The following is a 19,888-nucleotide window of genomic DNA, read 5'->3' as shown; positions in this document are numbered from 1 at the left end:
GGACATTTTTAGCCTAAGATTCATCTTTTCTCTGAGGGATAAACGGCAGAAACATGAAAGATCAGGAGGTGAGTCTACCGACTCACGCCATCAGACTTAGAGCTGAGGAATCTTTTCTGGAGGGAAAAGTCCTCAGCGGCTGAACCATTGGCTGAACCTGCATGTGGGATGCACAGATACAGCCAGACGGCTTTCATATTGTCTGTAATGTATTCATGATAGACATGTTTTCCTATGGTAGGGCGGACAATGAAAACAGAGTTTGCAGCCAATCTGGAAGAGCTGTTGATGGCAATTTGGATCAAACCTCCCTTTCTCACCTGTCTCTACAGTCGTTGTTGTCTGTTCTGAGTTCACTTTGTTCTTCCCAGCAGCCCTCGGCTGGTTACCTTGTCCTAGCGTGCGGGGCTGAGGTGGCTCTCTCTTATCAGACGTGTGGACTCTGTCTGTTTGCTGTGTATGAAGTACACATCAGAGCGTTTGGAACAGACACACACCATCCAGAGAGTGTGTGCGTGTTTGTAAAGTACGGTGGTAGACAGAACACACACAAGGAGCCGTCCAGCCCTGTGTGACACCTAGTTATTAAAGGTAGCTGCAGTCATTCATTTTGTTGTTCTCCCCCATTTTTTGCTGTTGTTTGAGCTTGTGCTGTTAACTGTTTTGTCAATATGTCTACTGACATTTTTGGTATTTTGACAGCCCTATTTGGTATCATAGTTTTCTGAGAGCATGTTTGTCTACTCTAACATGTCTACATATCCTGCCCCCTGGACTCCAGGATCAGCAAACATAAGGATCAAAAACAAGTGAGTTCAGTCTAGCTCCGCATGACTAAGAGTATACAAGTACTTGTATCAGAGGCCCAGAAAGAGAGAGAGACAGGCAGAATGACAGAGGCAGGGAGACAGGAAAGCAGAGGGCTGTCATTTCCATATCTGCTGAGGCTTGACTGTCTGCTTCCTCTTCCATCTGGCACTCCAGAAAATAAGGCAGAGAACTGCCCTTGTTCCTTTGTTTTTTCATTGACCTGCTCTGGGCAAATAAATTTTATTTATTATTATTTTTTGTTTTGTTTTGTTTTGTTTTGTTTTGTTTTGTTTTGTTTTGTTTTGTTTTGTTTTATTTTATTCTATTTTATTTTATTTATTTATTTTATTATTATTTTATTGTATTTCATTTTATTCTATTTTAATTTACGTTAATCTATTTTATTTTATTATTTTGTTTTGTTTTGTTATTTTATTCTGCTATTTTATTTTTTATTCTATTTTATTTTATTTTTATTCTTAATTCTTAATAATATTAATCTTAATATTAAATTAATTTAATATTAATATTAATATTAATATGAATATTAAATTAATATTAAATTAATCTTAATAATGCATTCTTAATTCTATTTTATTTTATGTTAATCTATTTTATTTATTTTATTTTTATTTTATTATTTTGTTTTGTGTTGTGTTGTTTTATTTTATTCTGTTATTTTATTTTTTATTCTATTTTATTTTATTGTATTTCATTTTATTCTATTCAGTTTTATTGCATTCTTTATTCTATTCTATTTTGTTAATTTTTATTTCATTTATTGTGTTATTTTATTTGTTTTGTTTTGTTATTTTATTCTGTTATTTTATTTTACTTTTTTATTCTATTTTATTTTATTATGTTAATCTATTTTATTTTATTCCATTCTTTATTCTATTCTGTTAATCTTTTTTTATTCTGTTCTTTTATGTTTTATTTTATTCTATTCTCTTCAAGATGCTACAGAATCACTATTCAGATAAAGATGAGATGTTCATCATTGTAAGATAGAAATAGAAGAATATATTTACAGAATATCTAACTTACAAGACGATTTCTTAGGCCATTGAGGGATTTACCAGAACAAAATGGTAAAGAAATCCCATCTAAAACTCAGCAACAGATTGTGTTGTGGTGTAAAAAGCCATGATGTGATGGCTCAGCTGTGAATCAAGGCCAAGATGGGAAAGTATGTTTAGTGAATTATACTCAAAGGAAATAACCTGCAGTGACTTTCATTGTGGCCAGCTGAAATAGTGATCTCTTGGCACCAGGGGCGCAGGAGACATTTTCAATGTGGGGGGGCACCAAATTGTAAGCAAAAGCCCAGATAGTAAGATCAGATTTCCAGATATTGGACCACCACTTCAGGCTCACCATCAGACCACCATCATATATTAAACTTGCCTGATCATTAACCTCCTAAGCACTGGGACCCAAATTTACCCAAATTAAAAAGTTTCCCATACCCACATACAGTGCTCTAAATACAAAATCCTGGTGTCATTTTACAGGAAGCCCTTTGAGGTTACATAAAACACTTCTAAAAGTGATAAATATATATATATATATATATATAAGTCTCCCCATACCATTTACAGTGGTATAAATCCAATATCGCAGTGTTATTTTACAGAAAACCCTTTGAAAATAAAAGAAACACTGCTGAAAGTGATATATATTATAGTATATTTTGTCTGTGCCATAATAAACAAACAAACAAACTAACTAACAAAAAAGAGGCGTTTAATGATTTTGACCAGTTTTATTCTTTCAGGAGACACAAGACTCTATTACAATCTAGAACATCCTCCAAATTTGTATAATTCCTTATATGTGCACCATTTTTTGTCACCTGTGTTGAGCATCACCTTAGCATCACCCGTCTGCCTCCTGGAGCTGCTGCTGCTCACTAATCTTCAACAGAAACTGAAACAAAGAAATTACTGTTTATACACAGTTTTTGCACTGTAATAATACCATTTCATCATATCAAAATGTAGATTTACTGAAATGGCAATTCTATTCAAGTTTGCATACACTCAAAAAAATGAACTTTCACTGTTGTTAGTTTCACTCAAACCACCCTTGTTCACATTACATAAAAAACTCATGTAACTATATGAACTTGATTTAACTGCGTTGTTTCTACTAAAAATGAGTATTGTCAGCTTTACTTAATAAGTGTTTGTTCAGTCAACTTAACATTGCTGAAACGCACAAATTAATGTTGACATAACTAACTGGGCAGTGGATCCGTAGTTCAGAATCAGAATCAGAATGAGCCAGGTGTGCACAAACACACAAGGAATTTGTTGTGGTTTTCTACAGGAGCTTTTGGTACACACATACATATGACATAAGAACAGAAAGAACATTTAAATAAGTAAACTAAGAAAATAATAATAAATAAGTAAAATAAAATAAATAATAATACTAATGTGGTATATATCTGGAACAGAAGACATACAGATTTGTATTGTATATACAGCAGGATGAATATATATATATATATATATATATAGATATATAAGGGACTGCATTAGGAGAGTAAATTTAGGGATTAAAGTGTTATTTTATGTGTTTTTCATGTTAATAGTTTATGTTAGTGTTTAATGTTCAGAGGAGTTTCTGTAACGTTTTTGAATTTTGTGGTTACCATTACGCAGAAGAGTATTGTCTGTGTTTAGGCTGTGCGCACTCATATATGCGTGTTTAGGATGAAATTCCTGCTCTCAATTCAACTGAGTTAGTTCAATGAATTATTTGAGTGCATTTTGTAGAGCAAATAGTTCATTAAGTCAATAAATGTGTTCACCTTGCGTAATAAACATAACATTATTAAGTAAACTGCACATATTAATATTATGTAACAGTGACATTCAAATGATTTGTATTTACTCAAAGAAATTTTGTCAGCTTTACTTGAATTTCTTTTGTTCATACAACTAAATTGTTATTTGTACAAATTGCTCAATCTAGTTGTGTGGAACCGCTTGACACTTCTTTTTTAAGTAAATCCAACAATTCATTTTTTTGAGTGTACTTGCAGACAGCTGTGAAAAACAGTGTGCAAGTAGCCCGTTTTGTTCGTATAGTTTTGACATTTTTTTTGGTCAAATAATAGTTTATCATATTGGTTGCTGATCTTTCACATTTTAAAATAATAACAATTCAATCAAAAAATGAGTATAAGCATTGTAAATGCAGTAATACAATTTATACACACCAAACGCAGAGTCCTCTCCTCTTGTGCGTCCTCCCCATTGCGTCGCTGGCCGAGGCAATAATCACTTTAGTTTCTCTTTCAAAGATCTCTTTTATCGATGCCATTGATGCTTTTCCGTTGCTAGATGTGATTATCGAAATCAAAACAGTCCATAAACTATAAATCCTCACGAAAACTCACAAATACTTCAGTCAACCGGAACTGAATAAGAGAGATCAGCCTGTGTCAAATTTCTCGATTTCTGAATGGACGTTTGGCTTGATTGACATGTCCCCACGAACGCTAACTTTACATACCATCGACATGTCCTCAGAAAACGTTAGCACTCTTTGATCGATGGTTTGGAGATCGCGTGTTTCTTCGAGAGCGCATTTCCTGTTCTGCACATCCGCGATAAAACAGTTGATTATTTACGAACGAAAGCTCACAGAAACGTGAAAATGGTCTCATTTGAAAGAAAATATCCTAAGCTATTTTGTACCTTTTTTCATACTGTTTTAGTTTGATACTGGCTTAAGCAGCCCTTATCAAAAGTGCGGGGGTCAATTTCTGCCAACGGCGCACCTGCTTGGCACAGAGAAAGACAACAAAGCATACTCCGATTACGACAAGACTATGTAGCTTGACCTTCTTTCATTTGCAGTAAAAGGGTCAAATGAATGTCAGTTTTATCAGAACATCTGCTAGTCTGGTGTATTGCCTTTACTTGCATCAGCAAATACACAAAAAGAGGGCGTCATTATATTATGAAATCCTACACAGAGCAGGATACTAACACATACTTTCCGATTTTCACATGCGTTGGCTTATTTCCTCAGGCTAACTACAATAAAAATTGATCTTGTGTTAGTTCTTGTCTGAGGTCTAACTTAGCCTGTGGAATTCCTCAGAAAGATATTGAGCTCTCACGTTCCTGAGAGAACTATGTGAGAACTATATTTCTCTTCACAGACCAATGATGACAAACATTTTCAATTAGTACATCATTAAGCTAACTAAATATAGTCTTGCACTGACATACTATGTGATAGGAAGTTCTTCTTTCTGATTTGTGAAGAAGAAAAGGAGGCACCTGTGATTGTTTGGGTAAAAGAGTACCTGGTAGTTAAGAGGAGGTCTGTAAAGATAGATCAGTCTGACATGACGCCACTGTAAACTCAAATGTCTCCTCTAGAACATAAATATGTCTCCAGGATGCACTAAGACTCAATTTCAACCCACCTTTGAGGAAGTGATTTATAAGCAATGAAGCATCACTAAAAACCGGTTTAGGTTTCTAAAACTGCAGGTTTATTTAAAGCGATAGTTCACCCAAATATGAAAATTCTATTATTTACTCACCCTCATGTCATTCCAAACCTGTATTACATTTTTTTTTTCTTCTGTGGAGCACAAAAGTAGACATTTTTATTATTTTATTTTAATAATTTTATTAAGAACATATTTTTGTACATAAAATGAAAGTCAATGCCATATTGTAACTAACTGCTCATCTGGGAAACCTATGAACTTCACGTTACCTCTTTACATTATAATATAACACTTTGAATCATTATATTAGTGACAACTTGACAAATTAGTACCAGATAAATCATGTCACTTCAGTTTAACATGGTTTATTTGTCCCACGTCCTCACAAAGCAATGTCACATACCTTTTACATATTTACAAACTGCCAAACACCTCTTACTCCTGCATTTGATTTCCTTACATAAATATATGCTAGAAGTTTGGTTATACTATAATAAAGGTTTAAATGAAGGCCAGCTACACACAAGGACAATGGCTTCTCTGTAAAATTCAAATGCAAACAGTAAGCACAGAATTTGCCAAGCCCTAAAATGAATCAATAGTGCGGGAGTGTTTGACGGTTTCCTCAGGGAGAGGTTTAATCAAAGGAAATGAGGCATTCTTTTGACAGGTACAAAGGTAAATGAAGACCTTGGGACAGCGTGGCTGGTTTCTGTGCCAGATTTCTAAAGTTGAGCAACCTCCGCAGTGCGAACGGCAGTACTTAAGGCAAACTTTTGTTTTGATACTCTACTTCCTGTGATACAAATGAATGTCTCAGTTTCAAGAGAATTTTAAGCATGTAAACAACGTTCAGCTTATTGAGTGAATGAACAGGAAATAAATGATTACTTTAGTTTAGTCCAGGTTTGTTATTCTGGTTAATTTAAGTCATTGAAGCTCTCCAGGTTTTTATCCTAGACATTTCACATATGAACATTTTTATCTGTACATTACAATATATGACTATATTTGTAAATGTATGTACAATAAATCCTGTTCATCAGGTTTTGTCTATTCAAAAAATACATTTTGTTCCCTAATGATCTCTAGTGTCAATTAGCTAACTGTCCTGTAGAGCAGTTAACTATTAGTCTGTATGAAACGGATGTTAACACACCCTCGGATGACTAAAAGTTCAGGTCATTATTTTAAGCAAGACTAATGAGAGGATTGGCAATAGTGGAGATGCCTTAATTACATCATCATATTTTTATGGTCAGATTATTGTAGCTTCCAGTGATTGTCAGGTTTCATCAATGGTAACACACCCTCTCAATTCAGAACCTGTTGTGTTTCCTCAAACTGATGTCTGTTATAGAAATCTGAGGTTGTGTCACAGGCTAAATGCATCGTAAATTGACCAAAAATGCTATTAAAAGTAACAAAAACACTCAAGATATTTAAAATGTGTGGACCAAAGAAAAAAAAGCCCCCATAGTAATTCTAGTAATTCATAGTAATATGCTTGTATATATAGTGTTATTATATCCTGTACATTTTACAGTTATGATATTTGTTTGATTTTAAAAGTTACAACAGCTATAATTGATCAGAATGTTTTTTTTTTTTTTTTTCTGTTTTTTTTTTCTCAATTGACTTGAATGAAGTATTTGGCATAAATGGACTTACACTGTGTATTTGTATGGTTAGAAAAATATTCCATTGTCCCTTAACAAGAAAACTGAATTACAGAGACTAGACATAAATGAAATCAGAAGCATTAGGTAGAATTTACTTGTAGATTCTGAGGTTTGTTGAGTTCTTTTGCGATATCATAGAATATATTTTAGCTGTGTAGTTGTGTACTAAATTTTAAATCAAAGTAATTTATTCAGTTACCTTTTCATAATCTTATATTCCTTTTTTGTTTGTTGTTTACCACTTGAATGACTACAGAATAAATTGTCCACAATTAACTCTGCATTGCCCCCATGTGGTGAAGTTGTCTACTGCAGTGTTTTGGACAAGTTAAACTAGTGATATATTTTTTTAATGTAACCTAATTTATATATTCCATCTATCCTTACACATTCACACAAATGTTTTACATTGTCAGGTGTCTATGTGCTTCATATCGCTGATGTTATGTGTTTGAAATAACACAACAAAGCCACATTTCTACTAACTAATCTCTTTCAGGATATTAATGCACACTATGACCACTCCATTATGATAAACTTGACCACATCTAGCCCACATCTAACCTGCTCCTAATGTTAATTTTTATACTTGATCTAGTCATCCTTATGTAGTCTTTTCTGCTCTGTTCCCTATACCCTTCCCCCCATCTCTGAGGACCCCTGAGTGAGTTTTCTCCAATATGTCGATGAGCCCCATTTAGTAGGTATTTCAGAACACCTTTTTGCTCTCATAACTGCATGACAAGTGATAAGATCCGACTCACCTGCTTACGTTCCTAACATGAGCTGACAGTAATGATAATGTTGACAAAAGTTAATAAGTATCTTCAAACTTCTATATTCAGTAGTCTAAATCAAATGTCTGTCATTAAATGGAATAATTAAACCGGACTAAATTGCTTCCATCACCTGTCAGCCTTTATTCACTATATTTGTGAGTCTGATCTGCATGTCCTATCCACTATTTTCTCCCATGTTCTGCTGAATATTAAATATCAACAAATATGGCCCCGCTTAGATTCGAGGATATGACTGTACATAAAAATTAAAGGGACAGTTCACCCAAAAATGAAAATTCTGTAATCATTTACTCACCCTCAAGTTGTTCCAAACCTGTATGAGTTTCTTTGTTCTGCTGAACACAAAGGAAGACATTTGGAAGAATGTCAGTAACCAAACAGATCTCGCCCACCATTGACTACTAGTATTTATTTTTCCTACTATGGTAGTCAAAGGGGGGCAAGATCTGTTTGGTTACTGACATTCTTCCAAATATCTTCCTTTATGTACAGCATGTATACAGGTTTGGAACAACTTGAGGGTGAGTAAATTATGACAGAATTTTCATTTTTGGGTGAACTATCTCTTTAAGTCATTGCACAACTGATTTGTTTGTTTGCATGCACTGCAACCTTACCTACCCACGTCTGTCCAGCTCTGAAAGGCCAAATATTACTCCAAATAATAGTGCTATGTTTATGCTTATAACTTTAAGCATGTCTATCATTTGCAAGCTGTTATTTACCTGTTCATGTACTTATGATCTTTTGAATGCACTATTTTGCATGAGCTGTGTTGGGTCTTTTTTGCATGCTCTGTTGTTTCTGTGGTATCAGGTTTAGTTCTTGCGCAATGGGAGTGTCTGTAGAAAAGTGCAATAATAATCTGTCTTTCTCTCTCTTTCTGTTGCAGGTGTGGTGCGAAACAGAGGAAGAGGAGGAGGAGGACGAGGAAAGTGAGGATTTAAAGGGCAGTATTGCGTTCTGTTTGCAGGTTGAGCACGCAGGAACTCGTACATACTACTTCAGTGCAGACAGCCAGAAAGAGCAAGAGGAGTGGATCCAAGCCATGAGTGAGGCTGCCAGGGTCCATATCCCAGCCACACCCAGGTACACACTCACACACACCTCTACAGTATAATACACACTGATTCACACAGAATTTGGCCCTGCATTCAAAAACAGCTTGACAGAGAGAAAAACTGGTTTAAATGAATTAAATCATCCAAAAATCTTAATTCTGTCATCATTTACTCATCCTCTTGTCATTACAAACACGTATGACTCTCTTTCTTCTGTGTAACACAAAAGGAGAAATGCTGAAAAAATTTACTGGCCACTTTTTCCATATAAAGTGAATGAGGATGTTGAGCTCCAAAAATGCACTATAGAAGTATCATAAAGTGATCTATATGAATCTATATGCACTATTATGCTGCCTCTGTATGATGAAAATACCTTTAATTAAAGGGATAGTTCACCCAAACATGAAAATTCTGTCATCATTTACTCACCCTCAAGTTGTTCCAAACCTGTATGAATGTATTTCTTCTGCTAAACTCAAAAAAGATATTTTAAAGAATTTGGGTAACCAATATTCCATATATGGAGAAAAAAAATACTATGGAAATCAATGGGGTCCATCAACTGTTTGGTTGCAGACATTCTTCAAAATATCTTCTTTTGTGTTCAGCAAAATAAAAGTCCCACTTACGACACAAACAGTAGAACTTACTGGTCGATGCGATTAAATAAAAAATATTTCAAGTAGGTCTACCGATATATTGGCTGATATTTTATAAATACATATATATACGTGACCACCATGTTTATGAAACTTTTCTAGTGCTTTTATGGATCTTCATTCATAGAGTACAAAGAGTACATTCTTCAAGATTTCAACTTTTTGAGTTTCACAGAAGAAAAAAGTCTTATGGTTTTGGACAGCGTCTTAAAAACATGATTCTTGTGGAGCAAGAACAGCAGATTGCAATGTTCCAAAGACACATCTGATGAGAGTGTACATAGAGCAACAACTAAAAAATAGCAGAGATGGAATGCAAGAGTGCGTCCTTAGTACTGCTGCCCTGGTACTCTGGAACAAACAGTCATGTGCACTCCTTATAAAACAACATTTCATAAAGAAGATCAAAGGCATCACTGTTTTATGACAGTGTCTCACAGATGTTTTGTCTTTCTCTCTCCTGCTGTTCTGCAGAAATAAATCTGAGCCCATCCCTGCAGCAGACCAAAACGACATGGTAGCGAAACGACTGGAGCCTAACTCTCATGCGGAGAACAACGGGCAGAGGTCAGACTTTCACGAGCCTGTCAAACATGAGCCAAATGGAGTAGAGACCAGAGACACCACACCCAGCACCCCAGTGACCCCTAATATAGAGGGCAGGATGGGGGAGAAAGGAGGCCTGGCACCCCATCACCCCAACGGCTGGGGTAACTATGGTCCTCCTAACGGTTCAAGATACCAGTCCCAAGAGAATGTGAGGGACATGCGGGAGCCACACGAGGAAAATGTGGTGATGCGGAGGGGCTTTGTGCCCAGGACAGCACCAGAGAGACTTGCCCAGAGGAAAAGCTCCATGACGCAGCTGCAGCAGTGGGTCAACCAGCGTCGGGCCATGGTGCCTCAGGATGATGGCCGCAGGTGAGGTCTAGAATGGCATCAAACCCTCATAATTTTCTTCTCAGCAGGGATATTATAGTTTGGGATTTTAAGTGAGTTTTTATTTTATTTTACAGTAAATGTATTGATTTTGTTTTGGTTGGTTTCCTTTCCATCTATCTTTTTTAGATCTACTTAGGTTTTAATATTTTCAGTGTTTTCTAAGTTTTTATTTTATTTTTGGTGCTTTTAAAGTATGAGATTTAAAAGTTTAAAGTTTAGTTTTTATAGTATTTTAAGTTATACTATTTAATATTAATACATATTCATATAATATTTAATATTAATGTGTTAAACTTAAATAAATCACACTGATACAATTACTAAACTTATTTGATTTAATCATTTAATTTTAATTATTGCTATCAAGTGAAATTTTTTGTTTATAATGCAAGTAGACTGCAAAAACTAAAATTTGTAGGAATGTACTTTTTTGTTATAAAAATGCATTTTACTTTAGTTCCATTTTTTTTTTCCAAGTAACGTTAGTATATACACTACCGTTCAAAACTTTTTAATACTTTTATTCAGCAAAGATGCCTTAAATTGATCAAAAGTGACAGTAAACACTTTCATAATGTTACAAAATATTCATATTTTTAATAAATGCTGTTCTTTCGAACTTTATATTCATCATAAAATCCTTAAAAAATGTATAATGGTTTCCATAAAAAAAAAAAAAAATATTAAGGAGCACAACTATTTTCAAAATTGATGATAATAACAACAAATGTTTGTTGAGCACCAAATCAGCATATTAGAATAATTCCTGAAGGATCATGTGACACTGAAGACTGCAGTAAGCAGTAACAAACAGTTATTTTTAATAGACTTTGACCTCAAACTTCAGAACTGTAATCTATTTTTATTTAGATTTTCATTTATTTGTTAATAAACTCTGCTTCTCAGTCCATCCAGGTACTACACAGTGAACCGCGGTATGTCACCAGACTATTACAGGCGTGTACGGCGGACCTCCGTATATGGATGAATATCCCCTCTACCCACCCGGTGTCCGACCCGAGAGCATCTGCTCTATGTCAGCTGCGTACAACCGACCATCTCCTCGCTGGACCGTGGAAGATAGAAGACGGTCATTGCGAGATGGACCCATATACGGTCAACCTCGAGACCCTCAGTGGATGATGGGACCCCAGGGTCCTGCCTATTACCCCCAGCTAGACTCAGCACAGAACTCTATGAGGCGGCTTTCCATACAGCCACGCTCACGGTCAGTCCCTCGCTCGCCTTCCTCCTCATCGGGAGGACCCTATTCTCCGCACAGCTTCGCCTCACCTGCCCGATCGCCCAGCACCAGGTTTGATCGGGTACCCAGCCGAATAAGAGAGGAGGGCATTTATGCTGACCCCTCAGTCTACGGACTCCGCAGGTCACTGAGCTCACCTAAGGTAAAGCGCCTGTCAATCAACTAAGCATCAATATAGTGACAGCAATAACCAGAGCACCTCAATTAAAGGATTATTTACAAATTATTTCAGATTTTGACTGCTAACTTTCTTAATGTGAGTGTGCTATCAAACTACTGTTAGTTTTCCATAGCCATACTTTGCAGCTTATTCTGGCAAAGAGCTGAACTTGCACTACAAAATATATTATTTAATATAATATATTCTCCAAAAAGTGATCAAAAATACAGTAAAAACTGTAATATTCTAAAATACATTTTTTGTATTTTCATGTTAAAATAAAATCCTGCAGTCAAAATTCAACAGCCATTACTCCTGTTTTCAGTGTCACATGATCCTTCAGAAATAAACAGTTGTACTGCTTAATATTCATTAATATTTTGGCATTTATTTGAAACTGAAATCATTTGTAACATTTATAAAAAAAATTGTCACTTATGATCAGTTTAAGGCATCCTTTCTGAATAAAAGTATTTCTTTCTTTTTAAAAAAGTGTATATTTAGTGTATATATACACTAAATTACTGTAATTAATTCTTGTTTTAGTATGATTTCCCTGGAGATCGTCGCTCCTACAGCCAAGGAATGTACCACTATAACTACCCAGCATCCCCTTCGCTTCACAGTAAAATGGTAAGTCAACACTTTCAAGCATTTGTGAATGTATTTAGCATGATACAAGGCAATTACAGACAATTATAACAGCCAAATCATGTGATCATGTGACTGGTAATTTGTATGTGCAATAGCTTGTAATTGAGGGCATGTAATTGTCTTTTCTTATGAGTATGAGCGTGATGCACTACGCTGTGATTAGCTATGCCGTGATCAGCATGTGTGTGTGTTCTCCTGTGTCTCCGTCTCCATCTCCTCATCCGATGCTTTTGCGTGCTGTACGCTACTGCTGGGTTTGACACACTGGGCTTTGCTGCTGCTTCACTGCACACATCAGGAGGACATTTTAGACGTGCAGCTTCAGAGGAACCTGGAGTACCTAGATCAGCAGGTAGGAGGCTTGATCCAACAATCACAACTGAGTTTCAATGCTGACAGCACATGTAAGCTCTGTTCCAAAACTGAGTGAGCTACCCACCTAGACAACTTTTTTTTTTTTTTTATAAATGATTTATCCTTGCACATCTTTTTTTTGATATTCATGTGCTCTCGCCCTCTTTCAAACAACTTCTCCTCTGATGATGTGTTTACTAGCGTGAGGGTGGGGCAACCTGTCACTCACATGAGATCATACCAATAGCAAACCACAACCATCCAATCAAGTCCCGCCCTACATTTTTTTCTTGATATACATCACAATAAGGAAGAAAAGACTATCGCAACTTCTGTTTCATGCTGACTTTAAATTAAAATAAACATTTTGACCATGTTAGAAAAAAAAACCGTTTTAAACCTAGACATAAACTAAAAGTTTTAGGATTTCCATGCATTCTTGTGTGCTTCATGATCATTATTTATGCGAATACAGTGTCTGCTCACAGAGTCGCTGCTTATGTACAGCGCTTTAGACATTTCATGAATGTGCATTTTAGTTTGGATGCTGCGTATGAAGGCAGCTGCATATGTAGACAGTAAACAAAGGCAGTTGCATATGTAGACAGTAAACAAAGGCAGCTCACTATGTTTTCAAACAGAGCTTTTGATTGTTGGCTTCACATTAAGGAGTGTTCTGATAAAGAACAGACCGACTGATGTTTAGATGCCCACTTAAACAACCATGTCATAAATGTAGTCATGGTCCTCTCAAACATTTTGTAAAGCACCACCTCCAGTTCCTCCCTGTCTCCTCTCTGTGTCAGTTCTCACACTGATCTGAAAGTGTTTTCTAATTTTATAACAATTGCATGTTATGTTAACAACAGCAGCTGCTATATATAGCTTCTTTGCAGTTTTCACATGGGGAAGTTGTCACAAGGTTATAGAAGAACTGTAAGGTTTTGAGAGTTCAACTATACAAATATATGTTTACTCTAGCAGTGTTTTTTTTTTAATTATATTTTTGTTTTGGAAAATCTTGATCAATACAAAGTCTTTAATTGTTATTTTTTTGACAATTCTCGAAATGATTATTCTTAATGTCAGGTTGGGGAAAGATGGCACTTTTTTGAGACGCGTTGTCGTACCTACTGTTTATAACATTGATAATAATACGAAATGTTTCTTAAATGTTTCTTCAATAAATTAATTTCTTGCTATGTTGGGTACCAAGAAGACATACAGTAGTCGTGGAACTAAAGAAATTCCCAAATCTTTACTCTATTTTTAATCAAATGAATGCAGCCTTGGTGAGCTTAATAGATTCTTTCAAAAGCATTTTTTAAAAATTCTACGACCTGAACAGTAGTGTACCTAATATAGAAAATGACTTTAAAAAATATTCCCGCCTTAAAAGATTTTTACTGGAGTACAAAAAATATGACAACTAGCCCCGGTCTCTTTATCTCCTCTACCTGAAGTATAAGTTAGGTTCCATCAAAGTCGGCCATATTCAAGGTCAGGCGTATAGCCAGATGAATGATGGTTTGTTCTGCCCTAGATGACAGATGGTGATCACCTAATCGGCATGGTAACCAGAATGGTTGAACGTTCCTCTCCTCAAGCAAAGCTATTCTCACAAGTAAGAGAGTCGAGAGCCGAGAGTAGAGAGGCAGGCTGCTGATCTACCTGGTATTCCTGCACAACCAAACCTCACTTCAGTCTCTTTCCGGCAAAGTTAGGCTCAAACGAGGCTGTTCTGAGGCTGTGATGGAGCCTGCCTCTCTCTGTGCTTCCTGGTCGATGTGGCATGTTGGATGTTTTGATAGTGCTTTAGGTTTACTTGATAGTTCAGCTATAAAAGTTCAGTCGCAATCTTCAGTTTCTCTTTGGTTTTCAGACTTTTTTTTTTTGCTTTATTTATGTATCAGAATCCCACCATTTCCAGTGCTTGTTTGCCCAATATCATACCCTTCATTGTGTGGTCATTGTGTATTGTGTTGTCTTGCTGTTGTCCTCTGTGTATGTCTTATCCACCCACATCATCCAGCAAGAAAGCCATTGTTCAGTGTATAGCCTTCACACAGTGGGGCTTATCATTGACACAGCGTTTGGGATGGTTTTTGTTGCTAAATAATAATACAAACAGCACGTTGCAATGGCTAATATTTATTTCATTTATTTTTTTAAGTGTTGGTAATTATTTAAAATGATTTTTAATATTATTGGGGTTTTTATTAGTTCTTTATATATATTCTGTATATATATATATATATATATATATATACATATATATATATATAATATTTATTTATTTATTTATTTATTTATTTTTCAAATATATAAAATGTTTAATTTTTCATATTTAGAAACTGCTGGGTTGTGAACCAGAAGACTCATTTTCACTAATATATCCATTATATTTATTCTCTCTTGTTATAGGTGCCTCCATTCCATGATGTGTATGGTGACCTACATCCCACACTGAAGCTTAATGAGATTGAAACCAGTGTAAGTCAATTTGTATGATCAAAGACATCCTTTTTAGTGCATACATTTATAACTTTATTAATCATTGTCATTCACATAACAGACCCACAAATTTTAATTTTGTCTCTGTACAGAAACTACTGGGCCGCTTGTGTGAGCAGCATCGTCTTGTGAAAGAGCAGGAGACTGTAGTTCATCGTTTGCGGATGGAAAAGGTACATATATTGCTTTTAAGAGCCTATCAAAAAATAGAAATGGTAAAAAAAAAAATATGTATGTATGTATAGTATGTATATACAAAGTTCTGTCATGAAACTCTAGATGGCGCAGGCTAATAGGTCCTTTAACTCAACCTGCTCGTAATCACATCATTATCTATAGGGTTCCTGCTGTATCAGTAGCCTATATATATATATATATATATATAACATTACATTAATTATTATTACATTATTAATTTAAGATTTAATACTAAATTATGTACTCAAACCATCAAATTATAAATATTAATCCAAACTTTACTTAAATGTCTTCTGCAATTTCCAGGATAATCTAGAGGGGGTGCTGGTGGCCACACATCAGGAGATGGAGCTGTACGGGAACCAGCCGCTGGCCATGGAGAAACTTCAGCTGAAGAAGGAGAGTCTACAAAACAAGCTGATTAACATCAGAGGAGAGCTGTCTCAGGCCTCCAGTGTAAGAAACCAGACAATTTAACAGTTTTATGAAAACACATTAGCACATAATAAAAGCTAGTGTTGTTGATTAAATAAATGTTTAATTGTATGAATATGAAAATGTATTTTATTTTTAATCTTGAAAATTCTTTGCATGCTTCTTCACAGGCCCTGACCACCACACGAATGGAGTTTGAGGCACTAGAGGATGATGTGAATGCCATCCATGGTGACCTGTGGGAGCAGCTGAACGCTGGAGGGCAGGTATGTGCTTTCCACGTTTGTCATCATCAGCGGCGTTCATGTTGTCAACATCATCATTAGCTACTAGTTAACTACAAGCCCTTAATGACTTCTGCTGTCTTTCCATTTAGGCAAACCATTTATTCATGAGCACATGCAGTTATCCTTTTGCATCATGTATTCAGCATGATCATTTTCACATGATTGATTTACCTTTATCCACCATGGGTGGTGTGATGTGGGCATTATCGTAGTAAAAAAGGTGACCTTGATGATACAGAATTAAGTAGAATACTAAATTAAGATGCGTGGCAATTATCTATTTATTTGCTAGTAATGCAAGGACTGCTCCCATTCATTTGAATTTAAATGAATTATGCAATCAATAATTGAATGGCTTGTGATTCTCTCATTAATTGTTAATGAGAACAAAAATGCATTTTTATAATGATCCTGGCAGCACTATTCAATAATGCATGTGTCTTTTCTGTTTAAATGAATAGCTTGTCTAACAGAATGTCCTCTTCTCCCAGAGTGAGCTGGTACACAGGCACATTCAGAAAGAGTTCTGGAGGGTTCAGGATGTTTTGGAGGGGCTGCACAAAAACAACCCGTCTCGGGGAACGGACACGGCCAAACACAGAGGTCAGATGATCTCCTTACTGCGTGGCGTCACGCATAAACTCTGCATATTTATTTCTGCACTCAGCAACATTAATATTCTGCTTCTTCCTGACCAATTTTTTGCTTTCATTAAAGAATTAGTTCACTTCTGAATGAAAACTTCCTGATAATTTACTCACCCCTATGTCACACAAGATGTTCATGTTGTTCTTTCTTCAGTCGAAAAGAAATTAAGGTTTTTTAGGAAAACATTACAGGATTTCACTTCAGTGGGGCTCACCGGGTTGAAGGTCCAAATTGCAGTTTCAGTGCAGCTTCAAAGTGCTCTACACGACCCCAGACGAGGAATAAGGGTCTTTTCTAGCGAAACGGTTGGTCATTTTCTAAAAAAAAATATATTCTTTGTAACCACAAATGCTTATCTTGCACTAGCTCTGCGATCTGCCACGCATGACGTCATTGCGTTACAAAGGTCACGCGTGACGTAGGTGGAAGTACCGATCCAGTGTTTACAAAGTGTTTTTCCACCCTACCGCAGTACTTCCGCCTACGTCACGCGTGACCTTTCAACATAATGTGTGATCGCAGAGCAGTGCAAGATGAGCATTTGTGGTTAAAAAGTATATACTTTTCTTTTTTTTTTTCTTTTTTTTTAAATGACCGATTGGTTTGCTAGAAAGACCCTTATTCCTCGTCTGGGATTGTGAAGAGTGCAATTCAATCAATTACTGATGGAAAAAATCAAGTCCGGTCCTACATGTTTTTCTTGTTCGAGAAGCCGTTTTACTCGAATATAGGTCACAAAAGAAAAGAAAAGACTATCGCTACTTCCATTTCATGTCGACTTTAAAGGAAATAATACAATAAATCAGAAATCACTTAATTTTCTGCATAGAGCTGCAATTTATTTTTATGTATCAGGAATATTTTGAGAACTTATGCAGATATCCTGTGGCACTTTCATACCATTTATGTGTGCATTGTGAAACAGGCTTAGTACTTGGGAAACAGAGAGCAACGTCATTTGTTTTATGATTTGATTATGGAATATAATAGCAGCAAAGTAGAGCATATTACAGGGAAGAATATTAGGTTATTTTTGACGTCCTGACATAGGTCCTTAACTCTATTATCTGTCTCTGTCTCCAGTAGCCAGTGGAGCATCCGGCTCCTTCAGCACAAACAGTCCTGCAAGTCCCTTGAGTTCAGTGAGTCTGACGAGTCCTCTCAGTCCCTTCTCTCCTGTCCCTGGATCTCAGGCCTCTCCCACGAAACAGCTGGCCACAGAGGTATTTCACACACCATTATTCTTCAATGAAAGACACTGTTACTCATTACACTGTACAAAAAACAATACAGTAGCATTTTCTGTAGTACCAAATCATTTCATTTAAATGAAGAAGGGGATATTCAATTATTCTGTTTCCCCTAATTAAATCAAGTCTGATCATAGGACTTAGCTTTTGCATTTGAAGGAGTTGCTATTTTTGTTTATTCAGGACAGCAGGATTTGTTCCTTTTTCTCAATAATTAATATTTGCTGTACTAGTCTCATTTAAGTCATGGTAATAATTTGAGACTTTTATTTTGAAAATATTCCATAAGAGAGTGCAACAGTGTATTTTTACGGAAGTAAAAATTCCATTTATTTTGTACATACTTTTTTTTTTTTTTGTTTAAATAATCATGCTCAGTAGCAGAATTCCTAGTGAAAAACTACATTAAAAAATCTCCATGTTTTTTAATTAAGTTGTGTAATTTGCAATGCTTCATGGGATTGCACTTAAGTACACAGTCTTGTACCTTTGTCATAGCTGGTTGGTTTGGTCTATGCCTTAACTCCTAAACAAAAAACAAATTTGAAAAATACTTCTTGAACCAAGGCTGCTGAAAATGTACACAGGCACTGTTGCACTCTGTTAGCTTGTTAGCATAAGATAAAGCGCAATAAGCTTAATCAGAAATTCAATTAATGTAATTGAATGATGATTAAATGGCCTGAAATGGGATTCAAAAACAATTTCTGTGTCTAATACCTGTTTTCTGGCTGTATGATTCTGTTTTTTGTTGTTACTTAGCTGTAGTCACTCTTAAACGCTTGGTCGTGCGCTAGTATTCATAGGCGACCCAGTCCTACAGTGAAACTCTACCAAAATATGCCCGGAGTTTAATGCCTTTTCTGGCTTCTAGTACATACTGTTTATTCAGAAACATCAGCCCTTGACTGAACTGCACATATTCAGACTTCAAATTTTAGACCACGAAGAATTTCCATGTTAAAACAAATGGCCTAAGCCTTTTTAACTCGCTTACAGTTGCTTTTGATAGCAGTGATTTGTCAAAATCACAAAGTACATGTGTGGGCCGTGTGCAGGTCAGTGTTGCTTAGCGTTTGTGGTGAGGGATCCTTGCCTATATGCTTCCCATGATTCTCTGCGCCCTCCACTTAGCTTAGTCGCTCCTGATGCACAGCTCTCTCTCTCCATTCCTTCCCTTATCTCCTCCTCCCTGCCTTTCTTTCCCTTCTGCTTAATACCTTTTCTATCCATATCCTTTACATTCTTTTCCCAACTTCCTTTGTTTTGTTTTTTTGTTTGTTTTTTTACTCTCCTGACTTTCTATCACAGGAGGTTGGTCCTCCGAGACCTCCACTTCCTAAATCTTACCAGCCCCTGGAGTCCTCCCAGTCCTTTCCCCCCTCCGTCCCTCCCCTGCCCTTAGACAGCAATGCCTGGCTGCGCAGTATGGGCCCCCATTCAGGCATCCACCAGGAAGGCTACAAGGACAACGAAGAATTTCGCAGCAGAAAGGTACCTCAGGAAGGTGGCAGCATTATGAGAACAAGGAATCATACTTCCACTGTTTTCATTTCCATCATCGTTAATGCAACGTCGACAACATCTCCCATTCACTCTTATTCATTAACTTGAACACTTCTCTTTCTTTCCATTTCACTATTTCACTTTATATCATCCCTGTTTGCTTTAAGTATAATTTTGTCGT

At 36.1% G+C, this 19,888-nt stretch overlaps 1 protein-coding gene across 1 annotated transcript in view; it reads left to right on the top strand.

Annotated features, from left to right (window-relative positions):
* plekha6 (pleckstrin homology domain containing, family A member 6) overlaps positions 1-19,888 on the top strand; it is a 66,040-nt gene that overhangs the window by 37,047 nt on the left and 9,105 nt on the right. Inside the window, 14 exon segments of the mRNA XM_051911606.1 lie at positions 8,665-8,861; positions 9,970-10,416; positions 11,344-11,392; positions 11,394-11,843; positions 12,408-12,494; positions 12,814-12,867; positions 14,413-14,493; positions 15,294-15,362; positions 15,476-15,556; positions 15,888-16,037; positions 16,187-16,282; positions 16,795-16,906; positions 18,035-18,174; positions 19,513-19,695. Coding sequence (XP_051767566.1) covers positions 8,665-8,861; positions 9,970-10,416; positions 11,344-11,392; positions 11,394-11,843; positions 12,408-12,494; positions 12,814-12,867; positions 14,413-14,493; positions 15,294-15,362; positions 15,476-15,556; positions 15,888-16,037; positions 16,187-16,282; positions 16,795-16,906; positions 18,035-18,174; positions 19,513-19,695 — 2,196 coding nt within the window.

Source organism: Ctenopharyngodon idella, chromosome 11 (genome assembly GCF_019924925.1).
Source record: "Ctenopharyngodon idella isolate HZGC_01 chromosome 11, HZGC01, whole genome shotgun sequence".
NCBI classification, from domain to species: domain Eukaryota; kingdom Metazoa; phylum Chordata; class Actinopteri; order Cypriniformes; family Xenocyprididae; genus Ctenopharyngodon; species Ctenopharyngodon idella.
Note: the sequence above shows the minus strand (reverse complement) of the source record. Positions and strands in the feature narration are given on the sequence as shown.